Here is a 25,365-nt window from a genome sequence, read left to right as displayed (position 1 = left end):
CTTGTTTGAAGTAAGATGGTGAAAATACTTCTGTTTTTAAATTCCTGGATCCTAAATTACTGTCAAAGGGAGAAACAATGTTTCTTTTGGTTCCTAGAGCACAGCTTCTAGAATTTATTTAAAAGATGTGTCTGTGTTTTGTGGTGGTCTGAGAAAAGAGATTGGTGGCATTTTTTTGTGCTTTTATAACATCGAGAACACAGCTTTCCTCAATCAACTCCATTTGATGTGTCTCATACAGTGTTGAGTACATTCCCTCAGACATGGCCCACGTTCCACAGCGTTTTCCCCAGCACTGCCCTGATGTTTATCCAAAACTCTGAACCCAGGCCAGGTGCAGTGGCTCACGCCTGTACTCCCAACACTTTAGGAAGTCCAGGAGGGAGAATCACTTGAGGCCAGGAGTTTGAGACCAGCTTGGGCAACAGAGCAAGACCCTGTCTCTGCAAAAATTAAAAAAGTAGCTGGGCATGGTGGCACATGCCTATAATCTCAGCTAACTTGGGAGTCTGAGGTGGGAGGATCGCTTGAGCAGTTGGAGGCCGCAATGAGCTAGGATCGCACCACTACACTCCAGGCTTGGTGATAGAGCAGCCCGTATCTCTTAAAAAACAAACAAAAAAAAGAGCCTGAACCTTATCTTCAGAGACTAACTTCCCTTTAAGGTGCTAAAGGTAATTTATGAGATCAATCAATCAAGAAATATTTATGAAATTGAGAATGAGTCCCTCTGTCAATTGAGTGCATTCTCCTGTTTTCATTCAGTAAATATTTACTGAGCTCCTCCGGGTGCCAGATAGAATTTCCAGTAATGCTTTGCAAAGACCATCACACTGCAGTGGATGAGCTGCCACAGGCGCTCCACTCCCACTCTCCTCCTGGGCCTGCCCTAGGTTTGCAGAGTGTGTGTTTAGCTCACCAGCTCCCCATCCTGAAGATAGCTCTGTACGAGGCACACTGTTGTTTGTTTGAACATGATCCTGGCAACAGTGTGATCTGGGCTGTCTCTTTGAGGGGAGTGAAACTTGTTCCTCACTGTGGAATCCGTATGTGTGTTTTCAGAATGAAAGGTTTCCTCGTAGATGTAATCATTTGGTTTTTATCTTTTCATGTTATGGAATTGAGAACCAGAAATCTCAAGCAGATTTAAGTCATAAAATGCCCTTTGAGGGTCAGCTAACCCATCCCCTTGTTTTAAGGGGAAGAGGCACAGAGCTGTTCGGTCATCGGCTTGGACTCACACAGCCGGGTGGCGCCACGGCTGGCTGCTCTGGTCTCCTGGCCCTCAATCCCACTGCCCTTTTCATTGTCACTGTGACAGCAGGACAGAGATAGATTTGGTGGTTTGATTGGCTGACTAGAAAGAATATTTAGTTTCAAGTTTTAAAACTGTTAAGATGACTAACATCTGTTTTGGGTTTTTTTGGTCTCCTTTTTGGTTTTTTTCTCACAGGGCTTTCAGCAATCGTGAGACCGTCTAGTATAAGACAGAGCACGAAAGGCATTTTTACTGCTGGTAAGAGCTTTGGAAATCCGTGTATAACATACCTGCTGACTGAGTGGCTTCCACACTCTTGGTTACAGTGTAAAGCTTTGTATCTTTTAAGTGCTTGTGAAATGCTGAGCTTTGATGGCCATAAACTGGGATATTGCAGTGAGGTACAAACAGGCATAAAAGCAGCAGAATCTGGTGGTCTAACAATGTCAGACCATTGGCAGTGCTGTTGGAAGCTTTACTGCCCTTCTGAATTTTCTGAGACACTTCCTGTGTGCAGGGTTTTTCCCTCATATTGTTTTATTTATCAAAGTTACAGATGCATAGGATTGCAAAAACAGCAGCATCTGTGCTCCCTCTCCTCTTCCCCTTCTCTGAGACAACTGCTTCCATCTGTCTTAGTGGGTTATTTTTGTTGTTACTGCCATTTCTCTAAATGGTAAGTTTTTGTTGCTCCTTCTCTACGTTTCAACTTTAGGTATCATCTATTGACTTCTCTCTATGGGAGGTTAGAATTCAACTCTGGCACCCACCCTCATCAAATGTACACACCCTCCCATCCCTCTGTCCTCCTAATATAGTTGTCTGGTGGTTTTGGCTAATTAGTTTTCAGTTTGATGGTATGGTGAGCCACAGAGTACACCTTTCCTTCCCTGCATAATGTTCTTCTCTCATGGAGAGTGTCTTCGCTGTCCCCTCTAGGGGGTCCCCCATTTACTGTATCTCATGTCTTTCACTTGCTTGGTGCACACTCTCATTTTGGTGAAGCACATTTTCCAGTAATTTCCTGAGAAAGGGAACATGGAAGGCACATTTGGAGACCACGTATGTCTGAAAGTCTTTTTTGTCTGTCTTCACCCATAGTTAATACTTAGGCTGGGTATTGATTAGAAATCACTTTCCTTTAAAATTTTGAGATCATTGCTGCATTTATCTTTTACTTCTAGGATTGTTGTCTATGTCTAAAGCCAATCTGATTCTTAATCCTTTGTGTATGTTATTTCTGGAAGCATGTTAGGTCTTTATTTTTCCCCAGTGCTCTGAATTCTCTTAGTGATGTGCTTTGATGTGAGTCTGTTTTTATCTGTTTTATCTGTTTTACCGGGAATTCATTGCCCTTTCTGTTGGGAAACTCAGAATATAAGCATATAAGAAAAATGTTTTAAATTTTTTCTTTAATTTTGTCCATCTGTTTTCTCTGTTCTCTTTCTGTAACTCCTTTTATTCAGATATTGCACCTCCTAGATTAGTCTTTGGTTTTCTTTCTTTTGTCTTCTATTTTTTATGTTTTTCTTTTGCTCTGCTTTGGAAGATTTTCTCGAATTTCTCAACTTTAGCTTCCAACCCTTCTGATGAGTGTTTATAATTTCCAGGAACTCTCTCTTTTCTTGCTGTTCTCTGAATGCTCCTGTTTTTTTGCATCCTATTCTTGTTTTATGGCCTAAATATTTGACATCTCTTTGGAGGACAAAGTGGCTGTATCAGTTCATCGTCCCACAAGCAGAGTAGGAGAATACTCTTTTCTTCCCATTTTTTCCAACATTTGGCATCATCAAGTGATTGACTTTTCTAGTTCAGGCTTTCTTCATGCAAGCATCCATTGAGCATCTCTCATGTGCCAGCTGCTCGGGATACAAACGTGAACACAACGCTACATTAGTCTGTTCTCATGCTGCTAATAAAGACATAACCTCAGACTGGGTAATTTATAAAGGAAAGAGGTTTAATTTATTAGCAGTTCCACATGGCTGGGGAGGTCTCAGAATCATGGCGGAAGGTGAATGAGGAGCAAAATCATGTCTTACATGGCGGCAGGCAAGAGAGCATGTGCAGGGGAGCTCCCTTTTATAGAACCATCAGATCCCGCAACACTTATTCACTATTATGAAAACAGCACAGGAAAGACCTGCCTCCGTGATTCAATTACCTCCCACTGGGTCCCTCCCACGACGTGGAGATTATTACAATTCAGGGTGAGATTTGGGTGGGAACACAGAGCCAAACCATATCAAATGCTATACTGACTTCCAGAGGCATATAATTTAGAAGGGAAAAGAGACGTGCTAACAGAAATTTGCAAGAAAGGGAGAAATAGCACAGAGGTAGCCCAAAAAGGGGGAGTGATCTTTCAACCTAATTCTAATCCCTGGGTTTGAGATTGCTGGGGAGCTGGTGTGGTCACACCTCTCAGTGTCTCATAGCCCAGCTGCTTGGATACTCCTCTGAGCATTTGGCCCTCAAGGACCATGTTGCCCTCCTGAATCACTGGAAAGATTCAACAAGGCCAGGCATGGTGTCTCACACTTATAATCCCAGCACTTTGGGAGGCCAGGGCGGGAGGATTGCTTGGGCTCAAGAGTTCAAGAACAGCCTGGGCAACACAGCAAGACCCTGTCTCTTTAAAAATAACAAAAATAGGCCAGATGTGGTGGCTCACACCTATAATCCCAGCACTTTGGGAGGCCAAGGCAGGAGGATCACTTGAGTCCTGGAGTTCGAGATCAGCCTGGGCAACATGGTGGAACCCTGTCTCTAAAAAAATACAAAAAATAGGCTGGATGTGGTGACTCATGCCTGTAATCCTAGTACTTTGGGAGGCCGAGACAGGCGGATTGCCTGAGCTCGGGGTTTGAGACCAGCCTGGGCAACATGGTGAAACCCCGTCTCTACTAAAATACAAAAAATTAGCTGGGCGTGGTGGCGCATGCCTGTAGTCCCACCTTTGAGAGGCCGAGGCAGGAGAATTGCTTGAACCTGGGAGGCGGAAGTTGCAGTGAGCCAAGATTGTGCCACTGCACTCCGGCCTGGGCGACAGAGTGAGACTTCGTCTCAAAAAAAAAAAAAAAAAAAGGGGCTGGGCGTGGTGGTGCGCGCCTGTAGTCCTGAGCCCAGGAAGTTGAGGCGGCATTGAGCTAAGAACGCACCACTGCACTTCAGTCTGGGTGACAGAGTGAGACCCTGTCTCAAAAAAAAAAAATTATAATAATAAAAACATTGTATAAAAGTTTCAACAAAGACTTAGTAGCACTTGTGTCACATCTGCTGAACTAAAGATTTTCCTACCATTTGGGTGCATGGCTTTGCATTTCCAGTTAAGATATTCATTTAATCTATGTTCCTGCTAGTTTACTCTGGCAAGACTGAAGATGAGGTACTTTTGTTTGTTTGGGTGATTCATGCTGTTAATCTGAATTTTGCATGATTGCCTTTCCCTTGCCATGATCCTCCTTGGGTGAGGCTTAATGATTTGTTTTGTTGTTGGCGTCCCATGCTATAAGGAATTATTGGAATTATTAGAATTATTGTTAATTGTTTTTCAGTTGTGACAATGGTGGTGTTATGGAGCTTTTTAAAAAATTCCCTTTCTTTTAGAGATGTGTACTAAAATAATTCCAGATGCAATGATATGTTGTCTGGGATTTGCTTCAAAATAAAACATGGCAGAGGGCAGTGGGTAATGGGTAGATGACACAAGATTGGCCATGAGCTGATATATTGTCAAAGCTAGGTAAAGATGCATGGGGCTGTTTTATACTCTTCTGTCTGTTATTTAAGTTTGAATTTTTCTCTAATAAAAGGCTGAAAAAGATCTTCTTGACACCTTCAACCTGAAATGAGCCTTTGGTCCTCTTTCCACTCATTATTTCTACTCACCAGCAGAGGGCAGTTGATCACAGAACCCACAGCTCAGCTGTCCTTGTGGCCCTGGAGTGCTGATGCTGCTTCCCCTGAGTGCTTACTGCTTGCTTCCCCTTCACTTTTTTTTCTCTTTAATTTTTAAAACGTTTAAGGAATACAAGTGCATTTTTCTTACATGGTGAAGTCTGGGCTTTTAGTGTACCCATCATCACCCAAATAGTGAATATTGTACCCAATAGGTAATTTTCCAACCCTCACCTCCTCCCACCCTCACACTTTTTATAGTCACCAGTGTCATTCTATTCTGTATGCTCATGCATACACATTGTTTAGCTCCCACTTAAAGTGAGAACATGTGATACTTGAATTTCTGTTTCTGAGTTATTTCACTTATAGACGTGGCCTATCCATCTTGCTGCAAAAGACATTATTTCATTCTTTGTTATGGCCAAGTAGTATTCAAGGTGAGATATAGATGTAGATATATACACATTTTTGTTATCCAGTCCTCCATTGATGGACACTTTGGTTAATTCCATATCATTGCTATTGTGACTAGTGCTGCAGTAAACATACGAGTGGTTTTTTTTGTTTTTGTTTTTGATATAATGGTTTCTTTCCCTTTGGATGTATACATGGTAATGGGATTGCTAGATCAAAGGTTAATTCTATTTTTAGGTCTTTAAGAAATCTCCATACTGTTTCCCATAAAGGCTATACTAATTTAGATTCCCTTCAGCAGTGTATAAGCATTCCCTTTTCTCCACATCTGCACCAACATCTGTTTTTTGTTTTTTGTTTTTTTGTGAGACAGAGCAACAGCCTCGCTCTGTTGCTCAGGCTGGAGTATAGTGGCGCGATCTCACCTCACTGCAACCTCCACCTCCTGGTTTCAAGCGATTCTCCCCCCTCAGCCTCCTGAGTAGCTGGAGACGGAATCTCTGTCACCCAGGCTAGAGTGCAGTGGTGCAATCTCAGCTCACAGCAACCTCTGCCTCCTGGGTTCAAGCAATTCTACTGCCTCAGCCTCCCGAGCAGCTGGGACTACAGGCATGCATCACCATGCCTGGCTAATTTTTGTATTTTTAGTAAAATTGGAGTTTCACCATGTTGGCCAGGCTGGCCTTGAACTCCTGATCTCAAGTGATCTGCCCACCTTGGCCTCCCAAAGTGCTGGGATTACAGGTATGAGTCACAGTGCCCAGGCTATTGAATGCTTTTTCTGCATCTATTTAGACAATCATGTGGTTTTTGTCCTTAATTCTGTTTATGTGATGTATCACATTTATTGATTTGTATATATTGAACCATCCTTGCATCCCTGGGATAAATCCCACCTGATCATAATGTATTCTCTTTTTGATGTGCTGTTGGATTTAATTTGCTAGTATTTTGTTGAGGATTTTTGTGTCTGTGTTCATCAGGGATATTGGTCTATAATTTTCTTTTTTGGTGGTGTTGTGTCCTTGTCTGTTTGGTACCAAGGTGATAGCGGCCTCATAGAATGAGTTAGGGAGAATTCCCTCCTTGATCTTTTTAGAATAGTTTCAGAAGGATTGGTATTCATTCTTTCTGTGTTTGGTAGAGTTCAGCTGTGAATCCATCAGGTCCTGGGCTTCTTTTTGTTGTTGGGAGATTTTTATTAGTGATTCAGTCTTGCTACTACATTACTGATCTTTTCAGATACTCTGTTTCTTCCTGGTTCAATCTTGAAGATTATGTTTCCATGAATTTATCAGTTTCCTCTGGGTTTTCTAGTTTGTGGACATCTAGTTGTTTATAATAGTCTCTGATGATCTTCTGTATGTCTGTGGTATCAGTTGTAATGTCTCCTTTTTCATTTCTGATTGTGTTTATTTGTATCTCTTCTTGTCTTGTATCTTGTTTATTTGTATCTCTCTTGTCTTCTTAGTCTTAGCTAGTGGTTTATCAATTTTGTGTATCTTTCAAAGAACCAACTTTTCTTTTTTGTTTTTTGAGTCAGGGTCTGGCTCTATCACTCAGGCTACAGTGCAGTGGCACAATCATGGCTTACTAGAATGTTTGCCTCCCAGGCTTAAGCAATCCTCCCACCTCAGCCTTTCAAGTAGGTGGGACTACAGTCACACTACCATGCCTGGCTAACTTTTGTATTTTTTGTCAAGGTGAGATTTTGCCACATTGCTCTGGCTGGTCTTGAACTCCTAGAATCTCGATCCGCCAGCCTCAGCCTCCCAAAGTGCAGGGATTACAGGCATGAGCCACTGCACCTGGTCCCAACTTTTCATTTTGTTGATACTTTGTATTGTTTTTTGGTCTCCATTTTATTTAGTTCTGCTCTGATCTTTGTTATTTCTTTTCTTCTGCTAACTTTGAGTTTAGTTATTTTTTTTCTTGTTCCTTGAGGTATGGCATTAGGTTGTTAATTTGTGATTTTCCTACTTTTTTATGTAGACATGTAATGCTGTAAACATTAGTAATGCCCTCTTAGCACTGCTTTTGCTGCCTCCCACAGGCTTTGGTATGTTGTGTTTTCATTTTTATTTGTTTCCAAAAATTTTTAAGGTCAGGCATGGTGGCTCATGCCTGTAATCCCAGCACTTTGGGAGTCTGAGGTGGGTGGATTGCTTGAGCCTAGGAGTTTGAAACCAGCCTGGGCAACGTGGAAAACCCCCATTTCTACAAAAAAATTAGCTGTGCAGCTGTGCATGGTGGTATGTGCCTGTAGTCCCAGCTACTCAGGAGGCTGAGGCAGGAGTCTCACTTGAGCCAAAGGAGTTTGAGGCTACAGTGAGCCATGATTGCACCACAGCCTGGGTGACACAGTAAGACCCTGTCTCAGGGGTCTCAGGGGAAAAAAATCTTCATTAACCCAGTGATTAAGTGATTATTTAGGGGCATGCTGTTTAATTTCCATGTATTTGTATCATTTCTGAAGTTCCTCTTATGTTGATTTCTAGCTTTATTCTACTATTGTCTGAGAAGATACTTGATTTTGATTTTTTAAAATTTGTTCAGACTTCTTTTGTAGCCTAATGTGTGATGTGTGATCTATCTTTAAGAATGTTTCTTCTTCCTTTTTTTTTTTTCTTTGTTGAGACAGGGTCTTGCTCTGTTGCCCAGGGTGGAGTGCAGTGGTGTGATCATGGCTTACTGTAGCCTTGACCTCCTAAGGTTAAGCAGTCCTCTCACCTCAGCCTCCTGAGTAGCTGGGACCACAGGCACGTACCACCATGCCTGGCTACATTTATTTTTAATCTTATTTTTTGTAGAGACAGAGTCTTCCTATGTAGCCCATGCTTGAAGAATGTTTTATGTGCTGATGAAAAGAACATATATTCTGTAGATGTTGGGAAGAATGTTCTGTAAATGTCTGTTAAGTCTATTTGGTCTAAAGTCCAGTGTTTCTTTGTTAATTTTTTGCCTCGATGGTCTGTATAGTGCTATGAGTAGAATGTTGAAGTCCCCCACTGTTATTGTGTTGCTATCTATCTCTTTCTTTAGAGCTAGTAATATTTGTTTTGTGAATTTGGGTGGTCCTATGTTGGGTGCATATATATTTAGGATTTGCTGTACCCTTTTGGTGAACTGATCCCTTTATCATTATATAATGACCTTCTTAGTCTTTTTTTTTTTTTTTAACTGTTTTTGATTTAGAGTCTGTTTTATTTGACATATATATAGTTCTCCTTCTGATTTCTTTTTGGATGGAATATCTTTTTCCACCCCTTTACTTTCAGTCTATTTGTGTCTTCACAGGTAAGGTGAGTTTCTTGTAGGTAGCATATAGGTGGATTATTTTTTTTAATCCGTTCTGCCAGTCTGTATCTTTTAAATGAAGCATTTAATCCATTTATATTTAAAGTTAATATTGATATGTGAGGTTTTGTTTCTGTCATATGGTTTTTTTCAAGTTATTTTATAAATTCTTTGTTTTCTTTCTTTTTCTCTTTTTGTCCTTGTGTTTTGATGAAATTCTGTAATTTGATTTCTTTCTTTTCCTCTTTTGTGAGATTGTTTTATAAGAACTGTGAGTTTTATATTTCTGGGTATTTTTGTGATGGTGAATATCAGCGTTTTGTTTCCATGTTTAAGACTCCTTTGAGCATTTCCTATAGGGCTGGTCTAGTGGTGACAGATTCCCTTAGTATTTGTCTAGGAAAGACTAGTCTCTTTCATTTATGAAGCTTATTCTAGCAGGATATAAAATTCTTGGCTGACAGGGTTTTTTTCCTTCAGCACTTTGAAAATGCTATCCCATTCTCTTCTGGCCTTTAAGGTTTCTGCTGAAAAGTCCACTGTTAGTCTGATGAGGTTTCCTTTATGGGTGACTAGATGCTTTTCTCTTGCTTATTTTAAAATTGTTTCTTTTACTTTCACTTTAGACCTTCTGATTATAGTATGCTATGTTGAAGTCCTTTTTGCAGTATATTCACCTGGGGGTCATTGGGTCTCTTGTATCTGGATATCTGACACACTTGCTAGACTTGGGAAGCTTTCATTGATTATTTCCTTAAATAAATTTTTCTAAACATTTTAACCTCTCTTCCTGCACAGCCTTTTCTTCACTTCTAATGATGCCACATTGCATTGTGGAAGTCCAGAGTGACAGAATGTATGTTACCTCACACTGAGGTGACATAAAGCATGGAAAGTGATGAGCACCCCTTCAGATTCTGTGGGTTAAATGGCCTTATGCTCTGGCTTCTCTGTTTATTATGGCCAAGGGCTGTGACAAAGGTTTCCTAGCATAGTGCTGAGGGCAGAGGTTTGTGAGCCGCAGAGACTAGAGCTCAAATTACAACCTAACCAGTGTGACTTGGGCAAGTTACCTAATTTTTCTGAGTTTTAACTTCATAGGAATAATTATGCCTGCCTCACCAGGTTGTGAAGATTATGTTTGGTTTTTTGTTTGTTTTGGGTTTTGTTTTTTTGGAGACAGGTTCTAGCTCAGGCCAGAGTGCAGTGGTGTATTTTATGTTTGTTTTTTTGTTTTTGTTTTGTTTTTTTGGAGACAGGTTCTAGCCCAGGCTAGAGTACAATGGTGTCATCCTCCCACTTTAGCCTCCCAAGTACCTGGGTCTAAAGGATGCAATACCACACCTGGCTGTTTTTTTGTTTTGTTTTTGTTTTTTGTAGAGATGGAGTCCCACTATGTTGCCCAGGCTTGTTTCAAACTCCTGGGCTCAAGTGATCCTCCCACCTCAGCCTCCCAAAGTGCTGGAATTATAGGGTTAAGCCACTGCACCTGGCCAGGAGATTATATTTTAAGATATATTAAGGCATCTAGCATTGTGTCTGGTTTTTCTTCTTTTGGTATCATTACCTAAAAGTTTCCTGACCTCTCTTTAAAACAAGCCTCTTTACAATGTCATATTTGAATAATGTTAGCCCCTGGCCCAGGTCTCCAGCTGGAGTAAACTAACAGTGACAGGCACCGAGTGACTGGTTTGCCTGTTTCTCTTTCCTCATCCTCACAGTAAGTTTCAGAACCTCTATCCTTCTCCACCTTGTTCTTTTTTTTTTAACTTTTATTTTAAGTTTGGGGTACATGTGCAAGTTTGTTATGCAGGTAAACTTGTGCCATAGAGGTTTGTTATACAGATTATTTTGTCACCTATTTATTAAGCCTAGTTAGAACCCATTAGTTATTTTTCCTGATCCTCTCACCCCTCCCATCCTTCAGCCATCAGTAGGCCCCAGTGTCTGTTGTTCCCTTCTATGTGTCCTATGTGTTCTCATCATTTAACTCCTACTTGTAAGTGAGAATATGCAGCATTTGGTTTTCTGTTGCTGTGTTAGTTTGCTGAGGATAATGGCCTCCAGCTCCATCTATATCCCTGCAAAGGACATGGTCTCTTTTTTATTATGGCTGCATAGTATTCCATGGTGTATATGTACCACGTTTTCTTTATGCAGTCTACGATTGATGGACATTTAGGTTAATTCCGTGTCTTTGCTATTGTGAATAATGCTGCAATGAGTATACACGTGCATGTGTCTTTGTGATATAATGAATTATATTCCTTTGGGTATGTACTCCAGTAATAGGCTTGCTGGGTCAAATGGCAGTTCTCTTTTTAGGTTTTTGAGGAATCGGCACATTGTCTTCCACAATGGTTGAACTAATTTACACCCCTGCCAGCAGTGTATAAATGTTCCTTTTTCTCCACAACCTCACCAGCTTCTGTTGTTTCTTGACTTAATGACAACCATTCTGACTGCTGTGAGATGGAATCTCATTGTGATTTTGATTTGCATTCCTCTAATTATCAGTCAGTCATGTTGAGCTTTTTTTCCTTTGATTGTTGGCTGCATGTATGTCTTCCTTTGAAAAGTGTCTGTTCATGTCCTTTGCCCACTTTTTAATGGGGCTGTTTGTTTTTTTTTCTTGTAAATTTGTTTAGGTTCTTTATAGATGCTGGACATAAAGCCTTTGTCAGATGCCTAGTTTGCAAAATTTTCTCCCATTTCCTAGGTTGTCTGTTCACTCTGTTCTTCACTGTCTTGTTCTTTTGCTGTGCAGAAGCTCTTTAGTTTAATTAGATCCCATTTAAAATTTTTGCTTTTGTTGTAATTGCTTTTGGCATCTTTGTCATGAAATGTTTGCCCATTCTTATGTCCAGAATGGTATTGCCTAAGTTGTCTTCCAGGGTTTTTATAACTTTGCAATTAAGTCTTTAATCCATCTTGACTTAACTTTTGTATATGGTATGAGGAAGGGTCCAGTTTCAATCTTCAGCATATGGCTAACCAGTTTTCCCAGCACCATTTATTGAATACGGAGTTCTTTCCCCATTGCTTGTTTTTGCCTACTTTGTCAAAGATCAGATGGTTGTAGGTGTGCAGCCTTATTTCCGGGTTCTCTGTTCTGTTCCATTGGTCTATGTGTCTGTTTTTGTACCAGCACCATGCTGTTTTGGTTACTGTAGCCCTGTAGTTATAGTTTGAAGTCGGGTAGCATGAGGCCTCCAGCTTTGTTCTTTTTGCTTAGTGTTGCCTTGGCTATTCGGGCTCTTTTGGTTCCATATGAATTTTAAAATAGTTTTTTTCTAGTTCTGTGAAGAATGTCATTGGTAGTTTAATAGGAATAGCCTTGAATATATAAATTGCTTTAGGCACTATGACCATTTTAACAGTATTGGTTCTTTCTATCTATGAACATGGAAAAGTTTTCCATTTGTTTGCGTCATCTCTGATTTCTTTGAGCAGTGTTTTGTAGTTCTCCTTGTAGAGATCTTTCACCTCCCTGGTTAGATGTATTCTTTTTTATGGCAGTTGTGAATGGGGTCGCGTTCTTAATTTGGCTCTTGGCTTGACTGTTGGTGTATTGGAATGCTGGTGATTTTTGCACATTGATTTTTGTATCCTGAGACTTTACTGAAGTTGTTTATCAGCTGAAGGAGCTTTTGAGCTGAGATCCACCTTGCTCTTTACGAGTCCTTTTGTTGTCATCATAGCTGTTGTTGTTCTGCCTTACTTTTTCTAGGTCCTTCTCCCCAAAATTTCTCAAGTTCTGCCTCTGTTCAGTTTTTCAGCCAGCTCGTATGTCATCTGTAGGATGAGAAAACCCTAGCATATTTGGTTTACTTTTTATTCTTTTGTAGCCATTACCCCTCCTCCCCTGTTACCTATTACCTCCTACTCATAAATGGGATAAAAAGGAAGATTTGGTCTTCCCCTTAGCCAGCCAATACAAAGGTCAAATTCAGTTAAATTCCGGGAATCCGCTTAGTGAAGGAGCTAAGCTTGGGGTCAGAGGATAGGGTTTTGGGGTTCTGGATTATTCATTTCTTCACTCTATGACTATGGTGTGTTATTCTCTCTTCTGTGAGGTGGTGGGAATACTAATACCCAACTCACAAGGTGTTCTGAGGCTTACATGAGAGCGTCCAGGGTGTTATCCAGAGGTGCTTTATAAATTTAGATGAATGTAGATCTAAATTTCACTCTACTCCTACAAAAGATGGAAGCCAGGCATCTGTAACCAGCTTGGAGGACTGCCCTTCCTAGTAAACACTGTTGGATAACATGGCAGTATGTCCTCAATGCAGTCTCACTGATGCTTTGTCTTTATTAGTTCCCTTGAAATTCCCTGACCATCACATACACTCATGTTCAAATGTGATTAGAGAATTGCTTCCAAAACCAAACACTGTTTTCCTTTTCCTTTAGCCTGGGAGTTGATTATTTAGCAAATTGTTTTAATTTCCCTTAGACTGTGCTGCTAGTAGAATAACATCATTCTCATCAGATCAGCAACTGAAGCCAGCTGGCTTAGGAGTACCAAAAGACTATTTAGCCTCCTAAAATTTGCCTGCTCTTCCTTTCATGGTAGCAGCAGATGACCTCACATCTCAAACTGGCAACAAAAGACCAGCTAAGCAACTGCATATTCGAGCAGCAGCCTTTTATAAAGTTTCTAACGCGAGTGGAGAGAAGGGGAACTGTCTGAGTACTCTGGTGTGGGAATAGGTAGATGAGAAATGGGGGAGTTTAGTGATCAGATGGAGAGATAAGCAGGGGCCAAACAAAGACTTCAAAAGCCATGTTAAGGAGTTCAGGGTTTCTTTTGAGGGCAGAGGGAAGTCACCATAGGACTGCCGAAAGACTACCGTAGTTAGAGTATAGAGATCAAATGGAAGGGCAGTAAAACTATTGCGAGGGAGACCAAATAGATATGGCTACAGCCAGTCAGCTGAGGAGTTACAGCAGCCTGAACTCAGGTCGTTGCAGTTCAGACAGGAAAGATTCGCCGTGTTTAGAAGGGAACGACTGGGTCTTGGTGACTAAAGGGATATGGGACGTGAAGGAGGAGTCAGAACTAACTCCCAGATTTTTGGCCTGGGAAGCAGCAGAGCCATTCATTCCCTGAGCAGAGGGGGAGGTTGGGCGAGGATGATGAGTTTAATTTTTAAATCTTATTTTTTCCCACCTGACTTTGTGGCCAATCAGAATTAACTCTGGGGACAAATACCTGTTTACCTCTCTAGCTTCCGAAGATTCAACTAAACTAAATTAACAAGACAGGTTCAGTCTTGCTCCTAAAAGGCATGCCTCAGTTGATCCTTACCAGCCTTTTCCGGGAACACAGTAGAATGGATTAGTCATTATCCTCTGCTTCTGATTTCTTAAAACTGAAGCATTTCTTCCATTTGTTGGTATCTATATATTTAAATTAGAAGAACACTGGTGCTCTGTTGCTGATTTGCTTATCACTTAAGCCTGTGAGTTCTTAAAATAAGTTGTACTTTTGCCTCAGAAGAGATTTTCTTTGTCGGTATATCTGCTTATGGTTGGAAATGAACTGGAAGGATGTTTTGCGGATACTAATTTTATCAAAGGTCTGAAATGTAAGATTATGGAAAGGTAGAGATCTTTCACAGCCTAGCCATATTTCTACCTCACATTGTTTCCTGGAGAGTTTGTCTGTCAGTAGCCCATCTGTTTTAAGATCACACGGGGAGTTCATAGTCTTACCTGTGTATTAACTTCGCTGTAGGTCATGTGAAACAAGCTGGAAATCAGAAGAGAAACCTAAGGAGCCATATAGTGACATAGCTTTCTGCATGCTTCTAAAACAAAATCCTGACTTTAGATTCTAACCAGAATTCATAATGACTAGCTTTAGGTAAAGATCTCTCTACAGGGGATGCATCTAAAGAGATGTTGCATTTTTATCCGCTGGGGAAGGAGTGAGCAGAATTCCTAAATCATCATCCTTTCCTGTAGAAAGAGTAAGCTTAATGTAATCTGGGCACAGAGGCTCACACCTGTAATCCTAGCACTTTGGGAGGCTAAGGTGGGAGGATGGCTTGAGGCCAAGGGTTCAAGACCAGCCTGGGCAACAAAGCAAGACCCCATCTCTACAAAAATAAAATACAATTAGCCGGGCGTGGTGGCATGTACCTGTAGCCCCAGCTACTCAGGAAGATGAGAGAGGATCTCTTGAGCCCAGAAGATGGAGGCTCCAGTGAGCTTTGATTATGCCACTGCACTCCAACCTGGGCAACAGAGTAAAAAAAAAAAAAAAAAAAATTGAAGAAAGTAAGCTTAGTGTAGACCAAGTAGAAGTCTATGGATTGTGGACTCTGTGAGGGCAGAGACCATAGCTGTTGTCTATACCAGTATCCCTAGCAACTAGTTCAGTGTCTTGCTTATACAGGTGCTCAATAAATATTTGTTCTATGTGTGACCAAATAAATGAAAGATTCTAAATTTTCTGGTAGTAGGAAATATCTCCATATAGATAGAAAAGTGCAAAAATCATAAATCTGATGAATTTTCACAAAGGGAACACCTCATAGACCTGGTGCCCAGGTGAAGAAATACAGTCATTCCAGTCCCCAGTACCCCTCATGCCCGTCACAGGCATTGCTTCTCCGAGAGTAAGCTCCAGCCTGACTCCCAGTGCCACGGTTCTGTTTTACCCATTTTTTAACCATGTATAAGCATGTCCTCTTTTGTGTCTTTCCCTGTTCATTTATAACATAGGGAGATTCATCGTGTTGGGAGTAGCAGTGGTTCATTTCTGCCCAGTGCAGTATTCTGCTGTGTGAATATACCGCAATTTATCCATTCTACTATTGATGGATACTTGGGTTGTTCCCGCTTGGGACTATTAGAAGTAGTGCTGCTGTGAATATTTTTGTACCTGTCTTTTGGTGGGTGGGTGTATGCATTCCTGTCAGGTATGTACTGAGGGGTAGAATTCCTGGATGATAAAGCATGTGACTGTTCAGCTTTAGTAGAAACTGCTAAACAATTGTCCACATTTATACTTGCACTAGTAGAGCTTCTGTTGCAGCACCTCCCTGAATGCCTGTATAGGTCTTTTTCATTTTAGGCACTCTAGTGGGTGACTAATGGTACCATATTGATCTTTTAATTTACATTTTCCTCATGACTGAGGAAGCTGAGCATTTTTCATTTGTTTATTTGGATATGCTCTTTTGTGAAGCGTCTATTCTAGTCTTCTGCTCATTTTCCTACTGAGTTGTCTCTTTTGCTTACTGAATTCTCTCTGTAGTCGGGGCACAACTCCATTGTTGGATACATGTGATGTCAAAATCCCCCACTCCGTGGCTTGTCATTTCACTCTCTTTTTTTTTTTTTTTTTTTTTTTTGAGATGGGGCCTTGCTCTGTGGCCAGGCTGGAGTGCAGTGGCGTGATCTCGGCTCATTGCAACCTCCGCTTCCCGGGCTCCCAAGTAGCTGGGACTACAGGCACATGCCACCACGCCCGGCTAATTTTTTGTATTTTTAGTAGAGACAGGGTTTCACCATGTTGGCCAGGTTGGTCTTGATCTCCTGACCTCATGGTCTGCCCGCCTCGGCCTCCCTAAGTGTTGGGATTATGGCTGTAAGCCATGTCATTTCACTCTCTTAATGGTGTCTTTTGGTGAAAAGAAGTTCATAATTTCATGTAGTCCAGTTTATCCATTTTGTTTTCTATATGTTTAGCAGTTTTTTGTGTCCTGTTTAGAAAATTTTTGCCTATTCCAAAATCATGAAATTTAAGTTCTCCACCTCTGTTGAAATTATAATATTAAGGCAGAAAAGACTCTTCATTCTGATCTGTTGGTTCTTAGCCTTTTGCAAGTCCAGGATCCCTGTGAAAATCTGACTAGAACTCTGGACGCCCTGCACAGAAGTGCACCTACGCACACACACAGTAGATTTTCCTGCAGTGTTAGGGAGTTCACAGACACTCAGACTTAATCTGTGGACCCCTTGTTAACCCCTCATCTATTCCAACCCAGTCATTTTACAGATAAGGAAATTGAGGCCCAGGGAAAGGCCACTGTTAGTTTGTGGCCCACCTGGAACTAGAGTCCAGGTCTCTTGACTCCGATTCTGGTGCTCTTTCTAACAGATTTCCCTGCTGCAGTCTTTCTGAAAATGTCTCACTGGCAGAACCATGAAAGGGAGAATGTTTTAGTCAAGGGAGATTTCTGTCCACTAGCAGCAAAAAAAAAAAATGGCTACATGGTGACACTCTTCTACTTTATGTATTTACCTTAAATGTTTAAGCTCCAAGGAACTGCTTTTTGAAGTGGAGCTGGGAATTATCATGGCCCATGCATCCTCCTCTAGCTGTGACTCAGTGCCCTGGGGTTGCTATATGAACCTTTCCATGTATAACTACCTGTATTCGGCTTGGTCTTTTGGTTGGTTCTGGCTGGAATTTTAAAAACCACCTTATATAATAAGCTTCTAGTCTCAATGCTGAAGTGGGTGGGGTTTACCAGAGTGGTTGCTCCAGGCAGAAAATTAAAAGGGGTGGAGGCAGGGAAAGGAACTCTGAGTTTGTGGACTAGGTTATGTTGGTTTGCAAGTAGTCAGCTGGTAGACAAACGAAGCCAGAGTGTCTAGAAGTGTTCATTAATGATTTTACTGCTCCCCTGCCACTGTCTGCAGTGGTCTTTTCCAAGGCTCTAAGTGGAATAAGCAGTTTACAGGTAACAGGGCCAGGTATTTTCAAGCCATCACTCAAACCCCAGTGCTGGGCATGTCCGGAGCGAAACCTGTTACCTTGTCGGCATGCTCACCAAAGTGCACTGCCAGGGGTGTGCACTTCACACTCATAGCACAGATCACAGTTTGTGTCTCACAGTGAAAAAGACTGTTCCTATCTTTGGGCCACACCCTGAAACACAAACTGAATGATCCCACCCTCAACACAAAGGAAGTTGAGTCCATAATAGCATCCACAAATAGGATACTCTTAGATCTGACAAATAACACCCATTTATTTTATTCTATTTTTCTTCTTTCCCCTAAGCCCCCGGAGAGGCTTTCTCCAGTTTCATCACACACTCATGACTAAGTAGATGGGGGTGCTAGGGGGCCAGCTGTCCGAATGAGGCACATTTGTCTTGTCATTTCAAAAGCTTTCACAGAGCACCTGCTGTGTTCTGGGTCCTGTACTAGGTGACAGGGCCACCTAGGTGAACAGGACAAGGTCCCTGTCCTCAGGAAGCTCCCAGTCCAGGCAGAGGCGTGGGTGAATCGGCCCACACTTACTGCACAGTGTGTTGAGTGAGCACAGATGCTGTGGGGCCACCCTGTGGGTCCAGGGAAGCACTTCCTAGAGAAGAAATCCAAACAGGGATTCCAAGTCAACGAGGCAGAAAGTGATGGGAACAGCATTTGTCATAGTCAGACAGGTGCCTTTCACAGTGACATAGAGACAGTGAGGTGGGGTTGGAATTTAGGCCTGAGAGAACAGGGACCCAGTGGCATACAGAGTCATATCCTTGTCCTACCTTTTTGAAAGAGCTAAATTCAGAGGCTGCCAATATGTTCATAACTCAAAAGGATCACTTATCCCAATAACTTAGGAAACGTTGGCATCCATAGCCCTAAATCGGAAAATGCCGAAATCAGAATCATTTCCCCCTACATTGATCACAGTGACCTTTAATCACCTTCAGCTCCCTGGTCTCCTAGAGCCACGGGTCAGCCCCTCACTGCCCTCCTCCAAAGACAAGTCTGCTCAGAATGTCACTGAAACTCTGAGCATCCACTCAACAAGCCTCCGTCTTCTTACTTTCTCATCTTTTCTCTTTTAGGCCTGAAGAAGTCAGTGATTTATAGTTCACTAAAACTGCACAAAATGTGGAAAGGGTGGCTGAGGAAAACATCCTGATTTTGCTTGCTTTTATATATGTTATGTGTAGATGAATAAAGTGTTTGATCCTTTTTGACAGAACAGTGTTTGTTACTTTGACCCATTGCTTGAATTCAAAGATACCCTGGTTTGCATAATACTTGGTTTTTTAAATTTATGCATCAGACATTTATCCAGTTGGGACCCAAATATATTAGAGGGCTTAGCATCAGAAGAAAAGAACCCTCTCCATGTACAAAGTCATGCGGGTCCTGCAGAATAGCTTTGCCTGTCCTGCATTCTGTAGGTACGTGAGAGTCAGACATGACAAATTTCTTGTATGCTGTGAACACGTAGCCCAGGAAACTTACAGGGTGTGGAAGCTTGACTTTCTCTGCCTGGCTTGTTATGTCTCTAGTCTCCATCCTGTTCACTTGTTTTTTTTCCAGCAGGGGCTCGCAACTGTCACATCAACATTTCCCTGGATCTAGGCTTTTTGTGTGTTTCTTTGTTCTCCACTAAAGTGTATGGCAGTGACTTTTGGGTTAGGAGCCTGGAACAGACACCTTGCAGAGCCTGCCTTATTGTAACAGTTAGGACGTGTTTGGGCAACAGGAAACCCACTGCAGAGTGCCTTGAACAACAAAGGACAGAATCATGTACCCCAGTTTCTCTCCATCTCTCTGCCCTCTGCAGTGTTAGCATCGTGCTGAGGCTGGCTTTGCTCTGTCATGAGACTGCTGGCAGCAGCTTCAAGGGCTGTGTGCTTCCAAATCACAACTGGGAGCCACAGAGAAGACTCCTTTCAGATGGCCTCTTAGAAAAGCAAGAAACCTTCCCAACAGCCCCTAGCAAGCCTCTGTCTGGTTTCACGGACGCTGATTGGGTGCCATGCCCATCCCAGAGCCAGTAAATGGACAAAGGATGGAACTAAGCTGATAGGCTCAGGCCTGAGCCACCAGCCCCAGCCCAAGAGGTAACTTCCCTCCCCTCGGGCTCACAGGCTTCGGAGAAGGAATAGACACTTAAATGGGAATTGAGGAGGAAGGGCTGTTGGGAAGCAACCACCTCCTCCCACCTCATCCACCTAACAAGCCATATGAATCTATTTGATTGAACCTCAGCTTGTCTTTTTTTCCTGCAAATCGTCTTTGTCCCACCTCACACTCTGTATTTGCATTGCCAAGTATTCTAGTGCAGACCCGTAGGCTCTCTTGTACATTTGAACAATTCCTTGTCTACTTATTTTTTGTTTACTATTGAGTTCAGCTCATTCTAACCCATAGCATAGTGAAGAGTGCAGACTTCAGATTCAGCCAAACTGAGTTACATCTCATCGCCACTACTGACCAGATATGTGATTTTGGGCAAGTTATCGAGCCTCCGAATAGTTTCACCGTCTGTGAGATGGAAATAACATTACAGACCTCTTCGAGTTGTGCTGATCTGTGCACTCACCCCTGTAGAACACCTAGGGTAGAGCCTTGTGCCTAGCATTGAGCAAATGGTTGTTGCTGCTGTGGTTCCTTTGTATTATTGGTTTTGTTATTATTTTCTTTTTCTTTTTCTTTCTTTCTTTTTTTTCTTTTTCTTTTTTCTTTTTTTTTTTTTTCGAGATGGAATTTCGCTCTTGTTGCCCAGGCTGGAGTGCAGTGGCATGATCTTGGCTCACTGCAACCTCCACCTCCTGGGTTCAAGCAATTCTCCTGCTTCAGCCTCCCGAGTAGCTGGGATTACACATGCCTGCCACCACGCCCAGCTAATTTTTTCTATTTTTAGTAGAAACAGGGTTTCATCATGTTGGCCAGGCTGGTCTTGAACTCCTGACCTCAGGTGATCCACCCGCCTCGGCCTCCCAAAGTGCTGGGATTACAGGCGTGAGCCACTGTGCTTGGCCTATTATTTTCTTCTATAAGCCTTTTTGTTTATTTGTGTAAGTTGTTTCCTTAAGAACCCAGAATAGACTGGGCATGGTGGCTCATGCTTGGAATCCCAGCACTATGGAAGGCTGAGGCTGGAGAGTTGCTTGAGCCCAGGAGTTCAAGCGCAGCCTGGGCAACATAGCGAGAGCACATCACTACAAAAAGCTTTTTTCAAATTAGCTAGATGTGGTGGCACATGCCTGTGGTCCAAGCCACTTGGGAGGGAGGACCACTTGAGCCCAGGAGGTCAAGGCTGCAGTGATCTGTTATTGTATTCCAGCCTGGGCGACAAAATGGATTCTCCACTGCTTATGCGATACGAATTTTTCCTCGGCCTATTCAAGACCCACTATAATCTGGCTTTATTTTACTTTAACTTCTGTCCTCTGTATCTGATAGAGCTTTTTATATTCCCAAAGTAGATACTTTACCAACTAGATACTCATTGGAGCACAGAACACCAGGGTCACTCTCCAGCTATGGAATCTGAGGCCTCTGGAGAGGAAGTGACTGCCTGGGGTCCTAACATATGTGAGTAACATTGCTGGGGCTTGAACCCTGGCTTCTAGACTCCGGTGTAGTGCCTTTTCTCACACAGCCTGCAGTTTTCACAAATGATGAATACTTGTGTCTTTGTGTTCCACTGCCCCAGATGTATTCTTCCTTTTCCTCAATCTAAGGTGATTCATCAAAAAGGCATATAAGCAGGAGAGGTAAGACTTTCTCTGAGGGAAGTGGAACTCTTCGGGAGTAAGTAGCTCTTCTCATTCCAGAAGGCTCAAGAAATAAATGTATTTTGGTGTCACACCTGGAGTTGGTTCTCAACTCTTTCCAGCTGTGTCCTTTGGTCAAGTTGCTTAACCCTTCTGAACCTCAGTTTCTATATCTATGATGTAGGTATTCTTATACCCATCTGTCAGGTTTGGTGTTAGAATTAAATGACATAACGTAAATTACCTAACGTGGTTCTTGGCACATCATGATAGTATCTCTGCTATCCAGTTCAGATGGTGAGTTTAGATGGCATGGGATAGTCCCTCATATATTAGTCAGTCTAGTCAAGAAAATGGAAACAACCCTAAGTATATCAAATAGAAGGAATTTAATATAGGGAATTTGTTAGAAAGATGTTGGGAGGCTGGGAAACAAAAAAGAAGGGGTATCCTGGAGGAGGAAGAAGGGATGACGTGCAGAGAATCTGCACATCAGGACGCTGCTAACATCCCTGGACTGGAACTTACAAGCCCACACCTGCTGCTGTGTTGCTGGAGATGCTCCCTGTAGCGGTTTCAAAATATGTTCACAAATTCTTTGGCCCACCTCCTAGCAGTAGCATTCATTTTCCCTCCTTGAATATCGGCGGGCCTTAGTGACTTGCTTCTAACAGGTAGAATATAACAGATGAGATGCTCTACGACTTCCAAGGCTAGGTCCTAAAAGGTGACACAGCTTCCTTCCAGCTCTCTCTCAGGACACTTGGCTTGCAACCCAGCCGCCATGTTGTGAGGGTGCCCAGGCCACTGGGAGAGGCCACATGGAGGTGTTCTGGCTGACGTCCAACATCAATTGCCAGACAAGTGAGTGAGCAAGCCTTTAACTCCAGCCCCAGCCACCGTGACTATGACAGAACAAGAGAGCCCAAGCAGGACCTGCCTAGCCAAGCCCAGTCAGCTTTTGGAAGTGTGAGGGAGAATAAGAAAATGATCATTGTCATTTAAAGTCATTGAGTTGTCCAGGCGTGGTGGCTCACACGTGTAATCCCAGCACTTTGGGAGACTGAGGTGGGAAAATTGCTTGAGCCCAGGAGTTCAAGACCAGCCCAGGCAACATAGTGAGACTTCCGCATCTCTACAAAAACTTTAAAATGTGGTAGCACACACCTGTAGCCCCAGCTACTCAGGAGGTTGAGGTGGGAGGATTGCTTGAGCCTAGAAGGTTGAGGCTGCAGTGAGCTGTGATTGTGCCACTGCACAATCTAGTCAAGAAAAATGAAAACAACCCTAAGTATAATAAATAGAAGGGGCTGGCTGCAGTGGCTCACGCCTGTAATCCCAGCACTTTGGGAGGCTGAGGCGGGTGGATCACGAGGTCAGGAGTTCGAAACCAGCCTGGCCAACATGGTGAAACCCCATCTCTACTAAAAATACAAAAATTAGCCAGGCGTGGTGGCTCATGCCTGTAATCCCAGCTACTCAGGAGGCTGAGGCAGGAGAATTGCTTGAACCTGGGAGGTGGAGGTTGCGATGAGCCAAGATCGTGCCACTGCACTCCGGCCTAAGTAACAGAGCAAGATTCCATCTCAAAAAACAATAAAAATAATAATAAAATTAAATAAATAAATAAATAAATAAATGGAACTTAATATAGGGATTTTGTTACAAAGATGTTGGGAGGGCTGGCAAACAAAAAAGAAGGGGTACCCTGGAGAAGGAAGAACAGATGACGTGCAGAGAAGCTGCACATCAGGAAGCTGCTAACAGCCCTGTATTGGAACCTACAAGCCCACACCAGCCTGGGCACCAGAGCGAGACTCTGTCTCTCAAAAAGATTAAAAAGTCATTAAGTTTTCAGAAGACTTGTACACAGTTCAGAAGACTTGTACACAGCATTAGATACTGTGTACGAGTCCTCTGAAAACTTACGCCCTTGCCACTGCTAGAGCTGCCAGAGTCACCACCACTGCCCAGATGCCACTTGGGCCAGGCACGGTGGCTAACACCTGTAATCCCAGCACTTTGGGAGGCCAAGGTGGGTGGATTGCTTGAGCTCAGGAGTTTGAGGCCCGCCTGGACAACATAGTGAGACCTCATCTCTACAAAAAGTAAACAAAAAATTAGCTGGGAGCAGTGGTGTGCACCCATGGTCCCAGCTACTTGGGAGGCAGAGATGGCAGAATCACCTGAACCCCGGGAGGTCAAGGCTGCAGTGAGCGGAGATCGTGGCGCTGCACGCCAGCCTGGGTGAGAGAGCGAGACTCTGACTGAAAAAAACAGGCTGGGCACGGTGGCTCACGCCTGTAATCCCAGCATTTTGGGAGGCCGAGGTAGGTGGATGACGAGGTCAAGAGATCAAGACCATCCTGGCCAACATGGTGAAACCCCATCTCTACTAAAAATACAAAACTTAGCTGGGCATGGTAGGGGGTGCCTGTAGTCCCATCTACTCAGGAGGCTGAGGCAGGAGAATCACTTGAACCCAGGAGGTGGAGGTTGCAGTGAGCCAAGATTGCACCACTGCACTCCAGCCTGGTGACAGAGCAAGACTCCATCTCAAAACAAAACAAAAACAAAAACCAGATGCCACTTGACAACCACCAGTAACTGCTGCTGCAGTTGGAGTCAAACCCAGGAAGTTCTCTTCCTCCTATCTTCTGATCTGACACCACGGTCTCCAATCAGCAAAACCTAATAGAAAGCCAGCTGGTAAGAAACCTGGGCAACATAGTTTGCAGGCTCCTACCCAGCAGTAGAGAGTGGAGTATAGAGGAATGGCCGAGCTCACCAGAGAAACACCTGCCTGCGGTGACTGAGCATCCAGATCCACCCTTCAATCATATGCAAATTTCCATACACCAGCAGCAGCTTCCTGTTTCCACCCAACGTGATGCAGCTATCCTTTGTACAAAAGAAAATGCTCTCAAATTAGCCAGGGGTGGTGGCGGGCACCTGTAGTCCCAACTACTTGGGAGGCTGAGGCTGGAGAATCACTTGAACCCGGGAGGCGGAAGTTGCAGTGAGCCACGATTGCGCCACTGCACTCCACCCTGGGGGACAGAGCGAGACTCCTCCTCCTCAAAAAAAAAAAAAAAAAGAAAAGAAGTGTTCTCACTTTTCTGGCAGAAAAGAGTAAACAAAGTCCCTACAGTTACTGTATTCATCTGTGGGTGATGTTGATGCCTCTTTTAATTAGAATCCCAACTGGATTTTGTATAATTTAGAAACTAGCCTATAACATTAACCACCACCCACTCTCCTTATAGAAAATAGTTGAAGGGAAGGGGTTAAAAATACCCGTGTTCCTGTCCGTGAGTATGTATATACACATTACCACACAAGGAAGGAAATATGCCTACCTTTTTTGTTTTGGTTTTGGTTTCTTTTGTTTTTTGAGACAGCGTCTTGCTCTGTTGCCCAGGCTGGAGTGCAGTGGCACGATCTTGGCTCACTGCAACCTCCACCTCCCAGGTTCAAGTGATTCTCCCACCTCAGCCTCCTGAGTAGCTGGGATTACAGGCTCACACCACCACACCTGGCTAATTTTTTGTATTGTTAGTAGAGACAGGGTTTCACCATGTTGACCAGGCTGGTCTCAAACTCCTGAACTCAAGTGATCTGCCCTCCTCGGCCTCCCAAAGTGCCAGAATTACAGGCATGAGCCACCACATCATTTTTTAAAAAGGTTATGATATCACAGTAGATACGGCATCTTTCTCCCTTTACTCATTCTGTGTTCCTATTGCTCTCAGCCTGTACTTCATTTGGGCAGAGTTCCTTACCTGGTTGGGGCCCAAATCTCCACTACTGAAGAGCTGTCCCTATGGGTCCTGTCTGTATCGGGTTGTTGTAGTCTTTAACTTTTATTGAACACGGTTCCACATTTTACATTTTGAGTAGTGAGAATTTGATAGTGCTTACTATTTGGAGCAATGTTTCTTGTATTAACTCATTCATCCTTACACAACCCAATAAGGCAAATACTATTATTCTAACTTTACAAAT

The 25,365-nt window shown here is 42.9% G+C and overlaps 1 protein-coding gene across 5 annotated transcripts in view; it reads left to right on the top strand.

The window, feature by feature from the left end:
- The window catches only part of TAMM41 (TAM41 mitochondrial translocator assembly and maintenance homolog), a 124,780-nt gene that overhangs the window by 37,408 nt on the left and 62,007 nt on the right, over nt 1-25,365 (top strand). For 2 of the 5 annotated variants that reach the window (XM_003826261.4, XM_057301598.1), the window contains 2 exons: nt 1,454-1,516; nt 18,688-24,462. In XM_003826261.4, the coding sequence (XP_003826309.1) occupies nt 1,454-1,516; nt 18,688-18,764 (140 nt within the window). In that variant the 3' untranslated portion in view covers nt 18,765-24,462. Of the gene's footprint in view, nt 1-1,453; nt 15,318-18,687; nt 24,463-25,365 lie in introns of those variants that run through there. The other 3 variants (XM_034955801.3, XM_055109497.2, XM_003826263.5) reach the window with 2 other exon arrangements.

Source organism: Pan paniscus, chromosome 2 (genome assembly GCF_029289425.2).
Source record: "Pan paniscus chromosome 2, NHGRI_mPanPan1-v2.0_pri, whole genome shotgun sequence".
Classification (NCBI taxonomy): domain Eukaryota; kingdom Metazoa; phylum Chordata; class Mammalia; order Primates; family Hominidae; genus Pan; species Pan paniscus.
The sequence above is the reverse complement of the archived record's forward strand: the minus strand, read 5'-3'. Positions and strand labels throughout refer to the sequence as shown.